We start from the raw sequence: 22,507 nt of genomic DNA, 5'->3' as shown, positions 1-22,507 counted from the left end.
GAAAGCCTAAGCACACTGATATGACCTTGCTTGTCAAAGGATGTTGGCTTTAAATGGTTCTTAAGAAGTCTTGTATCTGATTTTATGATCCTGCAGTAGTTAAACCCAGTTTTAGCTTATGTCTTAATGTGGTAATTTAAATTAAGCCTTAAACAAAGCAGTTACTATAAGATAGTTGTTTTCAAATGGCAATGAACACATTTTTATAGGGTAGGACACATGATGTGAAGAATCTTATTCTCAAAAATATACACCAACAACATACAAAAGATGCCCAAATATATTTATTTATCTTAAAAAGTATTTTACTCTTTAGAAAAAAAGACAGCCTGGGAAATCTCAGTACAGATTAAATGACATCCAATTTGGCACATACCTCATGCTGATGCTTAAGTAAACATCAGCATCATCAGACCCAACAAGATAAGGCATTTAAAGTCAGTAGCAATGAGGTACCAGGACAGAAGCAGTCCTTAAAATAAAGAGGAGCTTCAAAGCCTTTCAGCCAAGTAGAGCCATAGTTCCAGAACATATTCAAGACTGATGAAGTCTCTCTAATCCTTTTGCTCTTCATTTGCTGCCAAAAATACATGAGTTATAACAAGGAAACGTAAGTATCTCAGTATACAGTTACAAACTGGTAAGTCAGTTCACCAGCTCCAAGTAGTCAGAAGAGTGCAGCACTGTTCTAAAATTGAAAAAGATAGAGCTTGGCAAGAGAACGAAGTGTGTGTGTGTGCATATGACAGACAGGCTAGCAAGAACCAGTTAAGCTGTTTCCTTCAAGACATCTCTCCTTCCTCAAATATTCAGAGCCCTCTCAGGACAAAAGAAAAAAGGAGCAAGTTCATTGTCATGGGACAGCAAGATATTTACCTTTCATACTCTTGGTAAAGTCTTCATTGTTAGTGCATGAAAAAGTTACTGGATGTTTATTTCTAGGTGTACATATAAGTAATGTTAACTGTGTGCCAGTAGTACAACTGTATTCATTAATGTATTTCATATGTAAAGTATTGGCTGAAAATATTCTGCCTTAAATAGCTGGAGATGCATTTTTGTTAGTATCTCTATAACCATGCTTTTCCCCCGTTAAGCGCACTCACTTACCCATCTTGTTCTCAGTTGTAAAAGCCATCTACTTCACTTGGTCCCAGTGAATACACTGAGATGCCTCCTATCTGTCATCAGCCCCTTCAAGATTTCTGGGATGTCTTGATCAAAGAGAACTAGCAATGAGAGAGATCCTCATGGTGGATGATAATAAATAGGGACAAGTTTGTAGGTGAGAAGGACAAAGTGAGACAGAACTGGTGACATAGGAAGAGTTTACTTTAAAGGTGCAAGTGTCTACTCAGCTAAAGCCATGACAAGTGAGACCTATTTGGAATGTAGCATATGTCCTAGAAGCAAACTAGGCACTGAACCTTGTCTTTGTTCCTTTTTAGGAGTGTAAACACTACCTTATGTTCTCAAGTAAGAAGACACTAATCAGACTTAGATGCAGCCACTCAAGCAAGTAGAGTGGAAACTCACAAGATACTCAGTTTTGTGCTAAACAAGAATATGTAAACACCCACAAGAATCACCTATTCCAATAAGACCAGACACCCCATACAAATTGTCACAATGCAGCACCATAGCAGCAGTTTGATTTAAGGAACAGTCTTGCTGCTCATCCCATTTACTGAACAGTGGTAGCATTAGCAGCACTGTGATTTACTCTCTGCTTTCAACGGGTCTAGGTCCAGTTTTGGTTTCCCCACATCATTCTCTTCATTAGGAAAGGTTTTGTAGTTGGCAAGGATGTTTTCCACCAAGAATCGAGCAGCTTCATCTATGTTGATGTTGTCCTAAAAGTGTTGAAAGCAAAGAAGTCAGTGATTTTTTTTTTTTTTTAAATAGTTACACATTCCCATTAGAAACTGGCCAAATACAAAAACTGTTCCACAGTCTCATCAGCATGACACAAGTAGCTTAGATGCATCAAGACATTGCTCATAACACTCACAACTTCTTTGAAAAAAGTTACCAGAAAGGTTTGAGACAAACTTGTATTACATATAGAATATTTCAATTCTGATCTAGTAGGCAGCCAGGGGATAAGAGTCACCTGTATTTGGAAGGCTCACAAATGACAAAGTGTATGTCTGCATCAGAAAAATGTAATAGGAAATTACATGGTTCTTAGTAGTGTTCTACCTTGGGTCATTTTTTCCTGCTGCTGATGTTCGGATGCACTTATTTATGTTAAAGGACCTTTTCTATTAGCCTCAAAATCCCAACTATATCAGAGTGCCTCAGCTAGCCACTTTACATTTTCTTGTGCATGCTTTGAAAAGTACCTTCACATATGCTCTAGAGAAGGTGTGTAGGCAGAATATCCTGATGAAATACATCTCTAGGCATCTCAGCTACCAACATGTCAAGCCAGCCATTGACAAACAGGCTTTATCTACAGCTTTGACCTGGTTTGGCCACCAAAGGGCTGCCACCTTTGGAACTTCTCATATTTGGTTCCAAAGGAAATTTCATCTCAATATACTTCTATGCTATGCAAGAAAGGTTAGATTATGAGAACATTTGACCCATCCTTACTGCACTTTAAAAGCTTGTGGTTTTCAGCAAAAAATTACTTTTAGGAGTTTACAGATGGGTACTTCTCCCTACTCAGAGGGGAAGGGGATTCACTTCGTTTCAAAGTAAAAAAATGTTCATAAGTTATTTCTATAAATGAAGCACACTCTCTACAGTTCTTTTGCCTTTAATATACTCCCTAATCTACAGGGAGAGAAATCTATACTACTGATGACTAGACAGAACATTCAAGTAGCAGTTTGAGTAAAAAGGCAAAAGCTGATTATCAGGATATTTAATCAGACAGGATTTAGAACCAAACTGATTTGGCAGGCCTAGAACACAAGCCATCCTGAATTTTTACTAAGCTATTTTAACTACACCTCTTCAGAGTCCTAAAGTCAATTCATAATTGAACTAGGACTGAAATTGTCTAGACTTCTCTCTGCACCAAAAACCTTATTTTACATTTTCAATGTCATGTCTTAAAAGCTACCTAAAATTCAAGGTATCACTACACTTCCATGTTAGGTTTTGTTTCAGTGTTACTTGCATCTATTTTTAACCATGTCAAAGTTTATACATAGCTGTGTTATGGGTAGGTGAAGCTTCAGGAAAGACATGACCCAAAGCAGAATATTTCTGTTGTTACTTTTTAGTAAAAAAAGCCTTAAAATGCAAGTTTTTAGTAACAGATTATTGAGGAATTATTAGCTATTTTAATTCCTGTCACAGTGTACCCCTCTTCCTTATTTTAAAGTGATCAGGAAGAGGCTTGTTTCTTTATTTCTTATATTCCTCTTAAAAACTTTCTTTAAAAGAGTTGTCTAAGCATCATTTTATGCCAGTTCATCAGCCAAAGTTAAAGGAAATAAACAATCTAAGGGAAAAGAGGGACTTTGAGGTTTAGCTTACAATATAAAAGGAGTTATCAGCCAAACCAGTAATTTGGTCTGTCAGCCACATTTTCTTCATCTAGAGGAACCTTTTATTTTAAGGATCAATTGAGTTTTAAGGAACTATTAGATTTCACTTCTAACTAAGCTGCTGCAAGCTCATCTGTGCATTGACCAAGTCTGTAGATAAAATGCTTACAATAGATGAAGTTATGTAAAGCTATCTCTTTGAATAAAGCAGCTATCTTCACTTAAGTTACTATGCAGAACTATTTGTTTTTCTCCAGTTCAATCTTGACACTGTCTGATAAAATAGAAAAGTGCTTTAGTGATACTGTCATCTGAGTAGGTAGTACCAAGTGAGCAAATAGCGTGTTCATTTCATGCAACAGTGAAGACAGAAGCTGCGATTGAAAAAACAACTGAGCCTGATGTACGTAAGATGAAAAAAATATCAAATTCAGATAATCAAGGCTTCCAGTTAGTTTTAACCTTTTCTGAAATTAAGATACAGTTTTCATCTAAACCAAACATGACACACGTCTTCCTCACTACTGAGGTAGCCTGCACACCACTTCTAGCTTTTGCTGAACACTGCAGACTTGGCTGTCACTTCCTGTACTTGATAATTTTATTCCCCACATGACTAAATTCATCCTTTTTTATGGCAATACTTAGACTTAAAAGACATTTCTTCTTTATACTCACCTTGGCAGATGTTTCAAACCATCCAACAAAGCCACCTTCTCTGCAGAACTGGTCCATTTGGGAGAGATTCTGACTGCTCTCTGTCTTCTGGTCACACTTGTTTGCAAGAAGAACAACAGGGATGGGGCTGCCATTGGGAAGGAGTACTTTACTGTCCAAATCATGCTTCCATTTTGAAACAGCCTCAAATGTGGAGCCTCTTGTGACATCAAAGACCACAAAGGCACCAACTGCCTCTTTGTAGTATACTCTGGTCATATTTCCAAATCGCTCCTGGCCTGAAACAGAGGACAGCAATAGAGTATATTTATATTTAAGCATGAACTGTAATCAAAGTAAACAGACCTCTGTACCAAGTTAGTACACAGAAGTTTGGCATTCAGGTCTAAGTCATCAGGTTCATACAACACTGTGTCTTCTACCTTATGTAAGCGCATTGTAACAGCCATTAGATACATTATACACATCAGATGCTAAAAGCAGTTTGCAATTCCAGCTCCCACTCTTCATTTTTTAATTTGTTTTTTATTTATTTGTTGAGTAGTAGGGGTTTTTTTGAGAAGTAATGCCTAAAAACATTACCAGCAGTAGTACAGATAAATCATTCTTTCATCAAAAAAACCTTCTGTAAGATTTAGAATAAATCACTACTTAAGCAAACTCAGTCTTTCTGAAGGGTGAGCAGCAGTCAGGGTTTCTACAAGCTCCAAGGTTAACAACTTTCAAAGCATCTTCCTAAAGAAGTCACCTACATTATAGATTTTTCCTTAGCAACAAGCTCAAAAGGAGCTAGTTTAACAGTTCTAGCTAAACCTTTTATCTATGACTTCATCTTTTAAATCTAAGACCTTCCCTGGAATAATATCAACTACAGTTCTACAGCAATCACAGTATTTGAAACAAGATTATTAGAATAGTTGAAGTATTATTTACAACAAAAATCCAGAAGAAAACTAAAAAGCTACTCTTCTTAAGTACAACTATTGAAGTCATCATAATTGAAATGTAGAATTAGAGAGCCAGCTGAGTTATTCTCTTTGGAAGGTCAGACCATCATGGTGTGGTTGTATTTGAGTGCACACAGCAGTGCCAATGGCTAGTAAGTTGCTTGGAAAGTCTGGGCTGGTGAAACAGCTTTCTGCTTTATTTAGAAGTCTTTGCTGGGAAAAGTTGTCCCTGCACTTTAGTTTTACTGTATCGTCACTTCAGCTGTTAACATTTATTGCTAAAAGTAAAAAACACTGCAAATGTGGTTTTATAATAGATAAAGTAGGAATTTTAATTGGAGACATAGCTCTGCTTTCTTTATAAACATTCAAATCCACTTTTGATTAAGCAAGGACAAACAGTTACAAAGAATTGGGTATTATAATCTCGGATAGAGCTAGAAAGTCATTAAGTGAAAGAACTTGACAACAGATCCTGTTCAACTATGCTTTTCTAGCTCAATTGCCTCATTTTAATGTCAGTACTTCAGTGTACTGACTAGCTCATTCCCTATAGACATTTTCAGAAAAGGTTGACTAAGCAGCTGTTAGAATTGTCTAAAAGCAGCAATAGCTACAGCAAAGTTACAGAGAACTATCGATCTTGATAAAGCTATTTCTAGCTGTTCAACTTTAAAGCATGATGCTGCATAGAACAGCATCACTAGACAGAATATTCTGAGGAGCGCAAATTACAAGTGGATTTCTTCACTACCAGCTCATTATCCCTTGTATGAGAACAAGGAGGATGCAAGAGAAAAGCACTTCCCTCCATATCCAAAGGTCAAGTTTTGATGCAGTATTTATATCATGGATTGTAAGGCCAACAAGGTAGGTGTCAAGCCTGCCATATCATTCAAATAGACATATTGTGTACTCTGTTCAGGAGACTTGTATCAGTAACTTGTTTTACAATGAACTCACGTTGTCTCCCTTGGCCTTTCCAGGATGGAATCTTACATCTAAAATGTGTTTTGGGTATATAGCCTTACTACAAATCATTGTACCACGTGCCTACTGTTTTCAGGAATCAAGTACCATTAAGAAATAATTTGGCCAGAAGACTTCTATACTTCTTCACAGTTCAATTGTGTCACATCCAAGACAGATTTACTTTTAGATTGTGGGGATTTTGTTTGTTAAATGGAGCTGCACAGGGTCAAATTTGATTACAGTTAAGCCAATCACTGCATGAGGCAACAAACAAGCTATGAGGAGCTACTTCTCAGCTTCCCTATCTGTTTAGCTATCAGTGTCACCATGAATTCCTGTTATACATGAATGCCTGCAACTGTGCTAAAGCACTGAGTCTTGTGTTCAACTCAGGCAGTATGTGCCTTCACACCATAAGATGGACCCACAAAACAAACTAAATAATCTCAGGCTATAGAGTGCATCACACCAACCTCAGCCTTCCACAGAAAGACTTCTTTCATTTGGCCCTGAAGTAGTCTAGAAACGGACACCACTTGCTGTTATTTCCATGAGACTGAACATGAATCTGAAGCAGCAAGGGGAATGGTACTATTAGTCCTCCCTATTCAGTTGCTGAAGATCTGTGAGGATTTCTTTTTTTTTTTTTAATAGGACTAAGTTTTTTCCAAAAACTTAATTTTCCTATGTGAATGTTCATCAAGTTGTATTGATTAGTTCCAGAAACAGTTTAGATTGTTATCAGTAAGTATTAGAGACAGAATAATCATGGCAGTTACCATTTTTCTGATAGCTATGCCTGCTGTAGAAACATGGCTGTGAGAAGGACATTAACGTTGACTGAATCCCTTCCTGCCTAACTGCCCTCTCATTTAAAAAAAAGCTTTACAGTTATGGAGAAGGCCCTAATAGCCTCCTAAATCACATAATCTTAAGGATTGGAAGGGACCTTGAGAGACCATTTAGTCCAATGCTCCTGCCAGAGCGGGTCACACAGGAACTCATCCAGGTGGGTTTTGAATCTCTCCAGAGAACAGTAACCCTTGCTGAAGCACACACACCAGTGTATTTAAGGTGTACAAAAGACTGAATTAGTATAGCATGACATACAGCTTCCAAAGAAAAATCTTACAAAGTATATATCATAACCAACTTGAAGAGTCCTAAACAACAGCAAATGTTTTTCCATAAAGATATAACAGGCAGTCTAGCCTTGGCCAGAAAGTCTGACCATCACTCAGATGAGTCTGTTTAGTCCATTTCCAAGGGAATTCCCATCATCTTCTTATAGTCAGTCTTCTTGATCCAATGCCTTTACATAATATGAGCTGGAGAGCTACATTGAGTAGTTCTTAAACAAAATTGTCTGGTAGTTGGCTCCTTGACACTAGTGACTTCTCATGCCTCGGTATCCCTCAGCCTACATGAAGCTTTAACACTATGAAGCCTCTTGCCAGATATGCTATACCAGAAAGGCAACAACGCTCTAATAGTGGAGCGGCAGACTAGCTAAATCCCTTCATGGGGTCCTGAACAAGAGACAGGCCATTGCATACAAAGTTGTGCCAACTGGCTTTCTTTCCAGTCCTGGTATTACTGACAACACATGCTGAGCTTCTTTACAATTCTCTGCATCCCCTATTACAGCCTTTTGAAAATTTAACAGAGTATTCCAGCCAGATTTTACAAGTGTTTCTGGTTGCAAAAAAACACAACTTCATACAGAAAAAGCAAACTGCAGAACGCACCTCTTCTCTAAAGTTTGGAGTCTGAACATCATTCCCTATGTTATTAAAACTATGTGACTCAATTTTTGCCCTGCTCAGTTCCACCAGGGATTTGTCTTTGCCTTTCCCATGTCCAGCAGGATTTTTGCTGTAGTCATTCACCATGTGTGAGAGTTGCTGAGCAGTGCAGAAATTGGATCATAGCTCCAGAGGGGAGAAAAGGGTAAAATTGATCAGATGAAACTAGACTTATAATCTCCAGTGTATGTAGCCATGGAAGGAAAAGGACAGGAAGATAACTACTTGCTTACTACAGCAGTATGGAAAGGTCATCTTAGAATTAATTCTTTCTTGTAGCTCTAGTGCCTTGAGGTAAGCTTGATGGTACCATGAAGGTATACTTTGTGTTTCAGACATTCAGGTGCAGATGAGGAACTAAGCTACAGGGCAGTCTGGGATCAGAGGTTTTGTTTGAGATATAGAAATGTCTGCATGCAATGCAAAGTTCTGCATTCTCTAACCACAAGGTTTTCACATAAAAAAATGACTCAGCACATTGTCACTATATTTTCCAGTAATTGCAACAACATTAAGTGAAATACTTGCATAAGGCTATGCATCAGGAACTAATAGTTGCCTACAGCAGCATCACCGAAATTAAGTTTAATTTAAAGCTGTATCAGCTTTAAATTTGTTTGTGTTTGGGAGCTATTCTTGCTCCCCAGTTTACACTGTAAGAGGGATAAACTGAAAGCTAAAGAACTACATGTAGAAAAATATAGCCAAGTCTGATATTAGAAGTCTTATCTTTGTCCTTCTCTGCAAAATGTAAGCTATCAACTGTAAAATTCCGAGTGTCAATCTTACCTTGAAGTACATTTTAAACAGTTGCTAAAGCAATCTTTTCCAGTTTTAAGAAATAAACAAGACTCGTGTTTATCACAGTAGTGCAACTTACCATTGTGTCAGTTCTTGCTTTTAGTTAGTAGGAGCTATCCTACATGTCTACCATTATTTCTGCTTTTAACTTCTCCTACATGATGGAAATATAGGCTAGAAAAAGCAAGTTAAATGTGTGAATGGCTGCTGGATATGCACAATACTGAGTTTGTCAAGGCTCCCTCCCGAGACTGCTTAGAAGGTTTAATAGGTAGTTTATATGAACTAACCTACTCAAGAGGAGTAAAATGGCCCATCTAGAAGAAGCTTCCCCAGCTATACTTTTTTGCTATGAATTTTGGTTTACCTCTGTAAATACCAATAGTGCAGCATGAGTTCACATACCTTGCAAAAATCTAAGCTTTATTTTATCTGAAGCCCAACAACTCAAACCAGAGTTGTGTTACTTGCACTTAAATCCTTAACATCTTATGAGTACTGATGGACAACTGGAAAGAGGTCTTAAAGTTCTTCCTTCTGATGAGAGTAACAGTACTGGCATCCTCAAAAAACTGTGTCATTAATGAAGAAAAATATGACCACAGCTTATAAAAGTCTGACAAGTGGCAGAATGATGGAAAAAACAGTTTCATTCATTGAAATAATGTTAGATCAAGTGATGTTTGACCGGCTAATCAGCTTAATAGATGGCTAGTGCTCAAAATTTTATTTTAACAAGTTTGATATTTCCCCATCAAATAATCTTGAACTATAGATATATAGTCTAGATTGCAGTCATTCAAAAGTCCATGCACAACTAGCTGAAGAGTTGTTTGCTGCTGACTGGAAGACCATTGCAATGCTTTTTTTTTTCTGGACCAAATAATTCAGACTTGTCAAGAGACTGATAAACAGTCCTCGGTTTATGAGTAAAGCTAAGCAGCTCTCGCCAACATTATCCTTCAGAATGCTGAAATCCAGTTCAGATAGGTTAAAAGCCAGTTTGAGTTGAACAGAAAGAATATACCACACAGGAAAAGTTTAGTCTATAAATACAAGCCAAAAACCTGTGCAGTAATACTGCAGTAGTGAAGAAAAAGATTAAAGGCTTCAAAATGTCTAGAAGTAGCATCCTGCTAGTGTTTCAGTTATTCTGCTTTTCTAAGAGGTGCTACACTCTGCAGTGAACTTGGGCAACACAGGATGCTTAAGCAATATTGAATGGTTGTAAAAAATCAGTTTTAGTTTGTGAATACTTGTAACATTTTTCCTTCAATTGTAAGAAATGTTCTCAGATCAAGTATTTACCTTGACCACTAATAGTCAATTAGTCATGCCAAAATTCAAGTGTCATTAGTGACAGACAAACTAACTTTCACTTGACTACCAACACCCATCAACCACTATGACCTTATTGGCCACAGTGTGAAAACACAGTGCCACTATTTAGGCTTCAATGTCAAACTGAGTTGTTTCAGACAGTTTCCAGGACCATGAGGCATTTGTGCTTTTCCTCAATCTAGACAGGAAAATACTTAAATCAATAGCACATAAGACTGGAATAAAAAAAAAGGAGATTTTCTTCTGCAAAGGTAAGGCCTAACCTAATGAGCACTCTCCTCCCTGTTCCAGTTGTGCTGCTTTACAAAAGCTGTCTCTCCAACTCCCTGAATTTCTAGACTCAGGCTTTCACATACTGATGTCAAGGAACATCTCAGTGGCAGTTCCTTAGTTACAATTCCAACTTGGAGTTCATGTCATTCAGTGTGCTAGATTTAAGCTAAAACATCATCCAAAATGGCTGGGAATGCATTTAGAAGTCACATAAGTCCTTTAGGAGTCACAGGCAAGGACAGACTACACTTTGACTGCCTGCTTGTCCCACAGGTTTGGCACAATGTAGTAAACATCCAGAACTGCCCTGAGGATGTATCTCCTGATTCTCCAGACATATGACATACATTTTAGCATTACCAGGGTTAGGTGTGAGTTGACCGAGGCTCTGTTTTAGCCAGATATATCAATGTTGCTGGGAAGCTATAACTGCTGACAGTATTCCCCTCCTCCCCAAACCAGCACAGCTTGTCCCAGAACTGTCTTACCCTATTAGATTGAATCTGTTATTCAGCAAGAAGTAGGTTAACCAAACCACCATCAATATTACAGGACATGCTCTAGTGCCTACCTGCTTTTGCACATGGTGTCATGGTTTAAGTCCAGTCAGCAATGAAGCATCACACAGCCATACACATTCCACACAATCCCACCCTCACCTTCCACAGGATGGAAAAGGCCTCAGTGAGATGAGAGGAAAAAAGGGCCTTGTGGATCAACACAAGGGCAGGGATCCCTAGGCACACCAATTATTGTTCCAGACAACACAGACTCAACTACTCAACTTCGAGAAGAAAATGCAAACAGTTTAATCTACTACCAACTAGAAACACAACAGACAGGAAGGAAAAACAGAGCAGTACAATGACAAAAATACAATCGGCATTAAGACCTCCTTCCCCTGCCCCTCCCTTCTTGCCAGGCTCAGCACTCTGCTCTCAATCTCTACCTTCTCCCCCTTCAATGACATTGGGAGGTGGGGAATGAGGGATGTGGTCAGTGTCTCACAGATGGTCTCTGCTGCTTCTTTCTTTTCAGAAGAAGACTCCTTACATTCTTCCCCTGCTCCAACATGAGGTCTCCCCCATGTGACACAGTCCCTGACAAACCTATCTGGCATGAGTCCTTCCCAAGGGCTACAGCTCCTCACACTCTTCTGTCACTGGTCTCCTCTGCAGCAGCAGAACTCCAGGCATATTCTGCTCCAACACTGCCCTCCCACAGAATCATAGCCCCTCCAGTCAGAGTCATCCCTGGCTTGAGGTCCTGTATGAGCTTCTGGTACATTTCAGCTTCACCATTTCTATACATGGGTTTCAGGGGACAGCTGCCATCTCACCACAGGGCACATGGGAGTCTCTGCTCCAGTACATCTCCTCTCTTCCCTCACAGATCTTGGGGTCCACATGGTCACTTCTCTCTCATCCAGATCCTCCCACTACCTCCCAGAAAAAAAAAAGAACCCTCATCTTCCAGTTTCTTCTTAAAGTGATCAGGGGCACACAATTGGCTCAGCCCCAGAGGTGGGTCTTACTAAGAGCTAGGAAAGTTTCAAGCAGCTTCTTAGAGGAGCCACCATTACAACCCCTTCCCTGTTACCAGAAATGGCTCCATACAAACCCATTACACACGAGTAGCAACTGTAGACTGAGAGTAGATAGATTGAGATTGTCAAAAATAGATGGCTCTCCACTCTTCTCTTTTACCTATTTGAGATACTCTGCAAAGTTACCACATCCTTAAACCACATAGGTGTTGAGCTGCACTGGTAACTTTAGCAGATATTAGCAACTTGTAAAAGTTAAAGGCACATTTAGCCTGACTTTTACTTTCCAACACTGTTGAAGTATATTTGGTACTTGTGGTTTTAGTGACAAACACCAAGAGGTTAAAAGGCAAGAACTGCAAGAGCATTGCATCTTCCTGTATCAAGCAGTACGAGAAACAGTTTCACTGACTGCAGCTCTTAAAATCATCTGAGGCTCTTAGAAATTATAAATTAATTGCTAATGTCCTTTCCTACTAAGGGTGGTGTGAGAAATTTAGCTGACCACTGGATGGACCTCTTCCCAACAGTAACTGTCCCAAACCCTTTAGAAGAACTGTCTTCAGAGGAAAAGTTAATCAGTCACTTAATCCCTGTTCAACTGACTTGGATTTTTCTGTAAGAGGTAACCCCTGGTCCTCTGGTTATGTCTACATTAGGAAGTTGCAGTTGAAACAGTTCTGTTGATGAGACAGTGTCATAGACCTGCCATCTACAATATATATTTATGTTGTGTAGTCATTGAAAAGTCACAGAAGAGTATCAGTTCATCATTCACATGTTCTTAGAAGTCACTATTTCATTCTGAAATCAAAGTAGATTGCTCTGAAGTTTTACTGGACAACACAGCAGTTTCCAACTTAGTCATTTTTTAGCTACCTGAATTTTCAAAATCAGTGACTAGTCTTTCCATTCACCATCTGCTACCTTTAGAATAAAGTAGGACAGTCCTGTTCACTATCAATGAAACAGCAGAAGCACTGAGGTGCAAGTGCACACCCAGTTTCCATTGGGACCACTGACCACATCCATCATCCTAACAGATGGAAAAAGCATACCATTCTTGCACAAAGATAGAAAGCCTGCCTCAAACAATTGCACAGCTCTCATGAAGAATTTTACATCAAGACTGATAAACTTCTCATTCCTGCCTGTAGCCTTGGGCTTATCTAATGATTTAAGATGGTCCAAACTGACTTTAACAGCTTACTATCACATATTTAAGGAGTTTAGAGGCAATACCCTGCACTTATGGTTTGACAGGCTTTGTCCAGCATCAAATGGATTGCATGTAAAAGTCTAACAGTCATGTCATATATCATATAAGAAGTTCCACCTATTTTGCTTGTTAATTTGCTATTTAGCAAAGATGCAAGAAAGGAAATCTTCAACTAAACACTAGACCTCCATCCCCAAAAAAGAGTTCAGCCAAGCTAAATGATTTCTATCTACCTGTCAAATGCAGTATGTACGGAAAAAACTCTCCTTCACTAGTGTTCAGAAGAGTTGACAGTCTAATTAATGCCAGCAAGAGCATGAATTGGTACTTTCTACCTTGCTTTTAACTAAGCTTACCCAAACAAGTCAACTGCCAGAGTTAAGCTATTTCGTGCCTGACACCCTTTAATCCATTTCCTTTGGTGCATTGTCATGCAGACAGAGCTGTAGCATGCACCTAACAGTGATGCTGCATGGCACTGCAGCATTTCACAGCACAATACAGAGCATTTCCAAAGTCAGTTTGTCTCAAGAATAACTTTATCATGAGACTGAAAAAAGAAATTGTTCATCTCAAAAACGGTCAATGTGTCATGGCACACTGTGTGTGATTGGAATTTTGTATCAAATAGCTGCCACTTTGCTCTACCCAGCAGCCCAGCCTGTGAGCATTTAAAGAACAAGTTTTCATAAGGTGTTTGCAGTGACACTCAGAGGCTGCTTTTAATTATGTTATTTGAAGAGCTGCTAAAATCCATGATAAGGAACACTGGTTTTCATTTGCTGCTAATCTAGAAGCCACTGCTACTGAAAGTTTGCTATGCTTTCTCTAGATGGAGTCAAGATATTTATTTCTAAACAAGCTTTATAACCCCCTGAAATCCTATCTTTTTTCAAAGCATAACTTAAGCACTCTATCTAATTTTGTTCTGTCTCCATAGCCTGAGGAGAGCTTTGAGTATCTAACATTCTACCGCAGGTAGCTTGAGAAGCATGTTGTGCTCTGTAGTCACTGCTTATTGCTGCTCATGCTAGCTTTAACACTGGCAAAAATGTAACAAGTTATTTCTATGCTTTCATACAAAAATATAAACAGAAATTCCTTACTGCAAATCACTTCTTCCTGACATGGCATATCACACTTCAAAACTTAAGTATTTGAAGGGAACAGTTTACAAGACTGCAAAAACAAGGCAAGACAAGTTACCACTGGAGTTCAATGCAGTTATTTCCAACAGCTGTGAGACTGAATCCCAGTGGCCTTGCTCACTACTGAAGGGAAGAATCTTACTTTGTATAGCATTCTGGAGCCTTCTTTGGAACTTCCAGTTCCATTTAAACATAAGAAAAAACTATTTTACCTAAGGTGAGGGAGCCCTGGCACAGGCTGCCCAGGAAGGGTGTGGAGTTTCCTTCCTTGGAGGTCTTCAAAACCCACCTGAATGCATTCCTGAGTGACCTGATCAAGGTGAACCTGTTTCAGCAGGGAGGTTGGACTAGATGATCTCTAAAGGTCCCTTCCAACCCCTACCATTCTATGATTCTATGGAATTAAGAGTACCTGCAAGATCAATACAAAAAAACTTTCTTTTAAGCCTCTACTAGCTCAGGTGGTCTTCTAAAAACAACAGCAAAAACAACAAAATATCCTCTTAAACTTCATGTTTTTGTAGGACATCTAGAGAAACCTTTGGAGAAATTCTAAACCTATTTCTGAAACACTCAAAGAATATCTGTCTCAATTCTACCATTCAACTGAAAACTAACTGAACAGTCCAGTCTTGCATCATCAAAATTGCCATACTAAACTGCCTTACAACTCCAGCTTCAAGATAGTAACACTTCCATTTGCTTCTAAAATCCCATCAGCACATAGACTTTAAGGAGCTTAGTCCAAGTTAACATATACAGTACTTCAAGTTGCTATATAATAATTGCTAAGCACAAGAACTTTCACCAATACAAATGATTCAGTACCCCACTGGCAAGACAAGGAAATTGCTTCATCAGCAAGACCAATAACCATATTTTGCCTGACAGCATTTCATTTAAAAACTAAATAAAAAAAATCCAATAAAAACAAAGCATGTTGTCATTTAGCCTTCAGACATGTCTAAATGTGTTTTCGGTGTGTTCTGGAGACACCCCAAAAGGAAACAAGTTTAACACGTTCAGCACTTATTTGGATACTTAGTTGTAGAGCTCTAAGCACAGCAAATCATTCTCAAGTGAAAGCTCATAAATCTAATTCAAGTATTCCAGAGAAGTCACAAGAAAGGACACACCCACACAAGATTTCCCAGAGGTATGGCTTCTAGAAGGAAACAAAGTATACTTTCATTTCTGTTTCTCGCCTTTACTGCTTCTAACAACGGGTTCAAACTTTTCAATAAGAGCAGGCCTTCTATTTTACCCCGATCAAGCTGTATCTGCTAGTCTTGCACTTTTCCAGCCAAGATCGTCCTTAAGTAATTTTTCTCAGATGAGATTTATACTTAAATATGTGAGAAGGAAGCATTCAGGAATCAGTCACAGGTTTTTCAAGTTTTCTTTTCATCAGTCTAGAGACTTATTCACATAAAAGATTCCCCAGCCCTGAGTTTTCTAACTTGCCTCAGCTGTTAACAAAATGATAGTGGTTCCATCTCCACACAAAGGCAGTTGCTGATGGAACCTCTGTCACCATATAAACTAGAAACTAACCTCAGACAACAGTTTCTGAAAAAGATGAGCTCCAAATTCTGCATCCATTTCTGATAGAGTTATTTTATGTGCACATTTTTCACTTATGAGGTACCTTTGTAACATTAAGAAAAAAAACCCACCACACAGTTGGAGGCAGGTTATGCCTGGATTATCTTGCCTCAAACCTATGGCTCACTTGTATCAGACATATAGCAAAGCTTTTTTCTTCCATGGTTTCATCTCAGGACTTGCCATTTTAATCCCTACATTGAGCTTCAAATGTGTTGTGGGTAAGGACAAGTTGTTACAAGAATACTTTGACTACCTTTGGAGACTATTACCTCCAAGCTCTCCACAGTTAGGAGAGACTTCTCTGAAAGGCAATTGAAGTACTTGCCTCTATGGCACAGAACAATGTAGGTATAGGACATGGAGAAATTTTTCCACATCCCCTATAGACTTTCAGGGATGCACTAACATAACTTAAGGCTTGCTTTAAGCCTTAAAAAAGGCCAGACCATAAGACAAGTCCATAGGTCTGTGCAAGAAACAAGTTAATGACCTGGTACATACAGGCAACTTAGAAGTCTGACATGTCAGTAGCACAAATGCACATTGAAAATAATGAAATACATAGCTGCTTGAAACTATAAGTGCACTTCCATACAAAAAGACCTATCACATACTGAAACAGCAGCTGTCAAAAATCACAACGGTATACAGCCATGTTACATAGAAAGTGTGTAGACACCAAGCACTCCACCTTCCTAGAAGAGATAACATTTTCTGTCCCCATGGCATAAGATCTATCAGGCACAGCATCACTCCTGCTTACCTAAGCAAGAAGGCAAGGATTTTTCCTTCATTATCTTGCTTTACAAATGCTTGTTGCACTTTAAGTTTTCTTCCCAGATGAGAGGCAGTTAACTTCCTAAATAATTTAGAAGCTTAACATCAATTCATGTATCTAGGACTAGAATGTCTTCATAGATAAGATACACCAAGTATTCCTCAATGTAGTATTTAAGGAAAATACTTCATTTGATTTTTCCAGCCTCTTGGGGACTAGTGTTCATTTCTAACAAGTTAAATTTCAGATATTTTCAAGTAAATAGACAATCATTTAGTAATAAATTTGTATGCTAGTTTTATCATTCAGGTCCTGAAAGTATGTGTAGAGCATGCTTAAAATACCAAAGTACAACCATTCCTCTCTGTTAGCCATTTTTATAGCCATGCTCTTCCAGGTAAAGTATTACTTGAGTTTTAGTAAACACTTTTACAAGGAAATTCTAATAAAGTCCAGAAAGAAAGGTCCTGTCACACCAAAGTTAAAGTAGAATCACTTGGAGTGTTAAAAACCAAATTTGTCTACCAGTTGTCATTGGTGACACTCTTCTGGAGAAGCCAAGCTCAAGTGGTCATCCATGACCTTTATCATCCCTACCCTCCAGGAAACTGCGTGTTCATACAGGCTGACAGTGATAGCTAGTGTGATCATAAAGCAGCAGCTAATACCACTCAGTTACTAGCTTTATTAGATTAGATATCATAAATTTATGATGATACATAAAATCCTTAACGTCTTCCTTCAATGATATTTGACTGAATTTCATCAATATGCTATACTCATCTACACTATGTTGTGGGCAGTGCAGCATACCCACTAAACCAGCATGTTTGTCAAGTAGGAATGTTAAGTATATTGAAATAAACTTTAAAAGCACTTCCCTATCATTAAGCTTCCTTTGTATCTCTTTACCACAATGACTCATTCTTATCTCGTACGTATTTCACCAATTATTTGTGTCCTTTGATCAAAGGGTTCTAACACTTTCAGAATTTATCCAGGAAGAGATTATATCTCCATATATCAAGGCAAAAAACAGGAGTAAGGCCTAAGGGTAGCTTAGGTTTAGAAGTTTTGCTCCTGTATGAACCTGCACGTAATCTGTTCAGCTTCTTTCCAAAGACTTCATTCTGCAACTGATCAGTCTTACTCCCAAGCTTTTTCATCTCCATTATTGAAGAAGCTACAACCTGGGTCTAAAATGAAATGTCTGAATATTTCTGAAAAACACAAGTCTAGGCACAACAGTAGCCTTCTTTCCCCTTCACTATTTCACACCCTCTCCCCTTCGATTCTACTACAGGAATTAGCATTACTTTGTACCTTATAACAAGAAGGCTGTTTTTGCCAGAAAAAAAAAATGCATAGGCAGTGTAACTTTGTCATGCTCTATTTCATAGAATTATCAAATCACTAGAAAAGCCTCAGCTTATACATGAAATTTAAGTCACTTGGGAATGTGCTGCATAGCATTACACAGTGCAATATTTATCATTTTGGCTACAATCACACCAGAAGTCAGCACAGTATCTGCATTATAACCTTCAGCTGATGACTGAACTACATGGTCAGTTCTTATCATTGATTTAGTTATAGAACCTTAGATGGCAGCACCCAGCTCTTTGAGGAAAGTGCTTTTATAATGAATTAAGTAAAAACTTTGATCTATGAAAAATTACATGCCTTACTATAATTAAAGGTTAGACTTTAATTCAGAAGCCTTTTAAAATGCATCAAAATCAATTCAGAATTCCAGTATCATATTGCTTGCAGGGAAGTCACATGGAGCACAGCTTCCCATAACATTTAGATCTCTTCAAGAGATGTAAAGCTGTTTGTCTGTACACACCAGAAGACAAAATTATCTGCATGACTTGTTGAAAGCCAGAAGATAGTTAGGATGATGAGTTAAAAGGGAATGACTATCACATGCTCAAATACTTTGTTATGTACTTCAATAAAGTGCTTTAGGGAATATGAACTACAGTGACTGTATAGAAGCCATCTTCAACTTGGTTCTCTAACTAACAATTTCTGTATAAACCTGTTAACATCCTCAGGTATTTAGAAATATTAGTCTGCATAGACATAGACAGCTGTAGAACACACTCTCAGGTTAAGGACTTTAGCAATTTTAAGATCATGTAGCAACTCATATGGGTATTAAAATCCCCTTTAAAATAAAGATTAATGCTTAACTGAGATGCCGAGTTCCATAGGAGTCTGAACTGTTACACTGGCTAAGCATAGCCCAAAACTCACTAAGACTACTTCTCTTGATCTTGTTTTTTTGATTGGGAAAGGAGCCCCTTGGAAACAAAAGTCTAAACACCAGATTAGACATAAGAGTTTCGAGCACAAATTGCAAGACAGTTCAACTTTCCTTTTTCATTTTCACTAGGGAAATATCAGTCAGTAGTTTCATACAAAAGGACATTGTGTTGTAAAATAGGAAAAATACTTCCATGCCAGGAAAAAAATTATTTCTTCAAACTATCAGCAATAGTAGCTCAAGCCTTCGGGGATTTATAACTCAGTCTTCACGTAGCAGTGTCCAACATACACTAAAGGCAAGAGTAAAAAAATTACAGTTTTCTAGATCTTGAAATTAATGCATGAGTGTATTGATAGGTCTTCCCATCATGTAACTAGGTTCTATCCAAACTTAACTTTGTTACAAGTTAGAGCTAAACTTCTGCCTAGCTTGCTGTAACAGATTGCTTTGGCAAAGCCCACAGTGGACCCAAGTCTCAGAAACCAAGGGCTGAGAAGTTAAACGCAAACATGGCAGCCTGCCAAATCCCAGGATACTGGTGGTCTCTCCTCCTCAATCTTTGGAATCTCAGATTTGCTAAAATGTATCCAGAGCATTATATGTATATCTCCAGACTATTATAGTAACTTGTACCGATACTGCTAATTGATTTACAGAAAGTTAAGTGATCCATTAAAGGAGCATATCAGGAGAGAAAGCATGCCAACATTTTACTTGCTCAAACAGCAATTAGAAGACATTTTAGTTTCCCCTACAGGCCAGCCGCAAAAAGATCTGCTGTGTATTTCAGCACATGACAGTAAGAAGTAGGCTTTTTAGACTGAGGAATCATATCTGAAGTGTTTTAAGATAACCTTTACAGCAGAAAGGCCAGAAGCTGATGTACAGATGGTCTGTCACAGGGTTATAGCAGCCACATGTTACGCTTCCTCTTTTCTGAGCTTCCACGTGATAAAAGCATAGAGTTCATGGGAACAGTAACTAGCAGTTCTTACCCTATTATCTTCCAGTAGCGTAATTTTAAACACTAGTATTTGAAATAAAGTGTATTTTTCCATATCCAAGGAGATACTCTGAAAGTGGGGAAGAGAGATGAAGAGGTGTGCAGGTCTTGGCTGCACACAAAACTAGAAATGCAGTATCAACTTCATTAAGTAATCAAAGGGGCAGATTTCTTATTAAACAACAGCAAAACAATTTTTTTTTCAGTGACATTTAACAACACAAGCATAAGCAAAGTTAACTATGATATATACACAGTTGGAGGTATTAAAGAACAGTTTTGACTTCTATATAGTAAAGGAATAATGAATAGTTTGGACAAGTGAACAGAGCTTTATGCTTCCATGTGCTTAAAGTACCTTTCTGAAACACAAACTCATGACTTGAACATAGAACTAAGCATAACTCAAGCTCAATTCCTTCACCTCACATTGCAAGGACACAAGTTATTTTTAACTAAGTAGGCAACGCCAAACATGCAAAGGCTGGTCCCTTCGAGAACAATTAAAGCTACTTGAGTTACCTTTAACCTGTCAAGTCTGCTTAATAAACATAATCTACTTGCAAGGGATATTTATTTCCTTTAGAAGTGTCATGGTGCCATAACCATGAATGAGTTTAAGTTATAGTCATAACCAAGGCCATAAGTGCCCAGACAAGCAAGACAGGAGAAGTAATATGAGCAAGAACCTTCTGGGAGCCCTGGAGCCAGGAGACAGAGCAAAGCAACTTTTTGAGAACTGCTGAACTCCCTGGGCCAAGCTAAGACCCCGACAACATCAGCTAACAGGAACATACGTAGTCCATAAAGTGTCAAAAGAGTTCACTCCCACATTGAGGACTCTCAAACGCAGACGAGGGGCTACAGGTAATAAAGGGAAGGAGAACGATAAAAAACACAGCACAGTCAGAAGACGCTTTCCTCCGCCGAGCCCAGCACCCCAGGCAGCTGGGTTCATATGCCTCTGCCCCTTCACCCAGCAGATTAGCCCGCCCCTGGCCCTTACCTGCTATATCCCAGAGCTGCAGCCGCACCAGGGTCTTGCTGTCCCAGTTGATGACTTTGAGGGCGAAATCCACCCCGATGGTGGCCCGGTAGTGCTGAGAGAAGAGCTGGTGTACGTACCGCTTGATAATGCTGGTTTTACCCACTCCCAGCTCCCCGATCACCAGCACCTTGAAGAGATGCTCCCGGCTCTCGGGCACGCCAGACCCCGCTCCTTCCCCGCCGGCCATCCTCGGCCCTGCGGTGCAGCGGAGCGGGGCGGAGCGAAGCGCGGGACGCCGCCGGGAGGCCGGGCTGACGGCACCGCGGCTCTCACGCTTTCTCAACTTTCCCAGGCGGCAACTTTCCACCAACTTTCCCCAGCCTCCTCACTGCTGAGCCGGCCCACGCCGGGCGGGGAAGGAGAACTGAGGGGGAAACAAACAACAGCAAAATATAAAAGGCAAAAAAACCAGAGCGGGAGAGAAGGAAGGAGGAGAAGAGACAAACCCCGCAACCACCTGACTGCAGTCACAGGACGCGGAAATTCCGCGGCCTTATAAAAGCCCGGGGGAGGGCGACGGGGAGGGACCGGGGGAGGGCCTCGACCCGCCCCGCCGCTCACGGGTACCGGAGTGGGGGGATGCGGGATGGGGTCTCTGGGTTTTCACGTACTCTGCAGCTTCTTCCGTTTCTCGATCGACCTCTCTACATGGCAGGAGGCCGGAGAGCCGACCCGTGCGTCCCGGGTGTCCGGCCGTAGCAGGAGCTGAGAGTCAAAAAATGAGGCTCATCCCGGGGAAATTTCATCTCCACCCCGGGGAAATTTCATCTCCCTGCCTCTGGCGTCCTCTGCGTGCTTTTTACTGCTGTTGGCAGCAAAGTTTTTTCCCAATAAAGCCTCAGGAGTTCCCTGTCTCTGAAAACACTCAGGTTTTCCTGCCTCTGTACAGCAAAGCAGGTTACAGCGAAGAGTTTGGTGGGACAAAACGAGCTTTATCTGCTAGTAGGCGTATTCCAGCAAGGCACACTCGCATCTACAGTCGGCTCTCCATTATCAGGTTTGCTGGCTTCAGTGCTCTGTAAGCACAGGGTGTTTGCAGCCAAGCCACCTCCCTGCACTTACACACCCTGCAATAAGGCTGGAACTGCACACCAGAGCAGGGGGGTGCTGAGCTCACCGTCCGACAAACAGGCCAAAGGCACAGGAAAGAGCAGTGAAGTAGTGTAGGTCATCCTGTAAAAGGCTCAGGCAACAGTATGAAATCACCTCCTCATCTGCAGAATTCTGGTCAAACACCTACAAGTGAATTTGGTTCCCTCTGTTAAATGAATCCAGTAAAATATCTTTTATCACTCTGCAACTATTTTAAAAAACATATCAGATGAAGTAGTAAATGAACAGACACATTTTTAGAACCCAACATGAAATATTTCCTGTCCCTAGGGTCATGTAGTACCTCATGTGCAGATTGTAAGTGCTGGGGGGGGAAAAAAATCTTTGCTAACCCGCTTTCCAAATGAAACACCCAATCCCAGGTGTCAGTCCTTGCAAGAGAGGATGGAGCTGGGCAGCTGAGTGGTACTGTCATCATGCTGTAATGTTTGGCTATCATGTAAATTCCT

At 39.6% G+C, this 22,507-nt stretch overlaps 1 protein-coding gene across 1 annotated transcript; it reads right to left on the bottom strand.

Moving 5' to 3' along the window:
* Nucleotides 1-266: 266 nt before the first annotated feature.
* On the bottom strand, nucleotides 267-21,398 carry RAB32 (RAB32, member RAS oncogene family). The gene is made up of 3 exons (XM_010197390.2): nucleotides 20,904-21,398; nucleotides 4,182-4,459; nucleotides 267-1,853 (listed from the first exon to the last, which is right to left on the bottom strand). The coding sequence occupies exons 1-3, from the start codon at nucleotides 21,130-21,132 to the stop codon at nucleotides 1,704-1,706; spliced, it is 657 nt and encodes a 218-aa protein (XP_010195692.2). The 5' UTR covers nucleotides 21,133-21,398; the 3' UTR covers nucleotides 267-1,703.
* Nucleotides 21,399-22,507: the final 1,109 nt, after the last annotated feature.

Source organism: Colius striatus, chromosome 2, assembly GCF_028858725.1.
Source record: "Colius striatus isolate bColStr4 chromosome 2, bColStr4.1.hap1, whole genome shotgun sequence".
NCBI lineage: Eukaryota > Metazoa > Chordata > Aves > Coliiformes > Coliidae > Colius > Colius striatus.
The sequence above is the reverse complement of the archived record's forward strand: the minus strand, read 5'-3'. Positions and strand labels throughout refer to the sequence as shown.

Bases quoted from the DNA above. Each gene is read 5' to 3' on its own strand.
- RAB32 (XM_010197390.2), bottom strand. From the start codon at position 21,132: ATGGCCGGCGGGGAAGGAGCGGGGTCTGGCGTGCCCGAGAGCCGGGAG. The intron at 4,460-20,903 runs GTAAGGGCCAGG...CCTCTGTTTCAG, and splicing joins GCAGCTCTGGGATATAGCAG to GCCAGGAGCGATTTGGAAAT. The intron at 1,854-4,181 runs GTGAGTATAAAG...CAACACTTTTAG, and splicing joins GGTTTGAAACATCTGCCAAG to GACAACATCAACATAGATGA.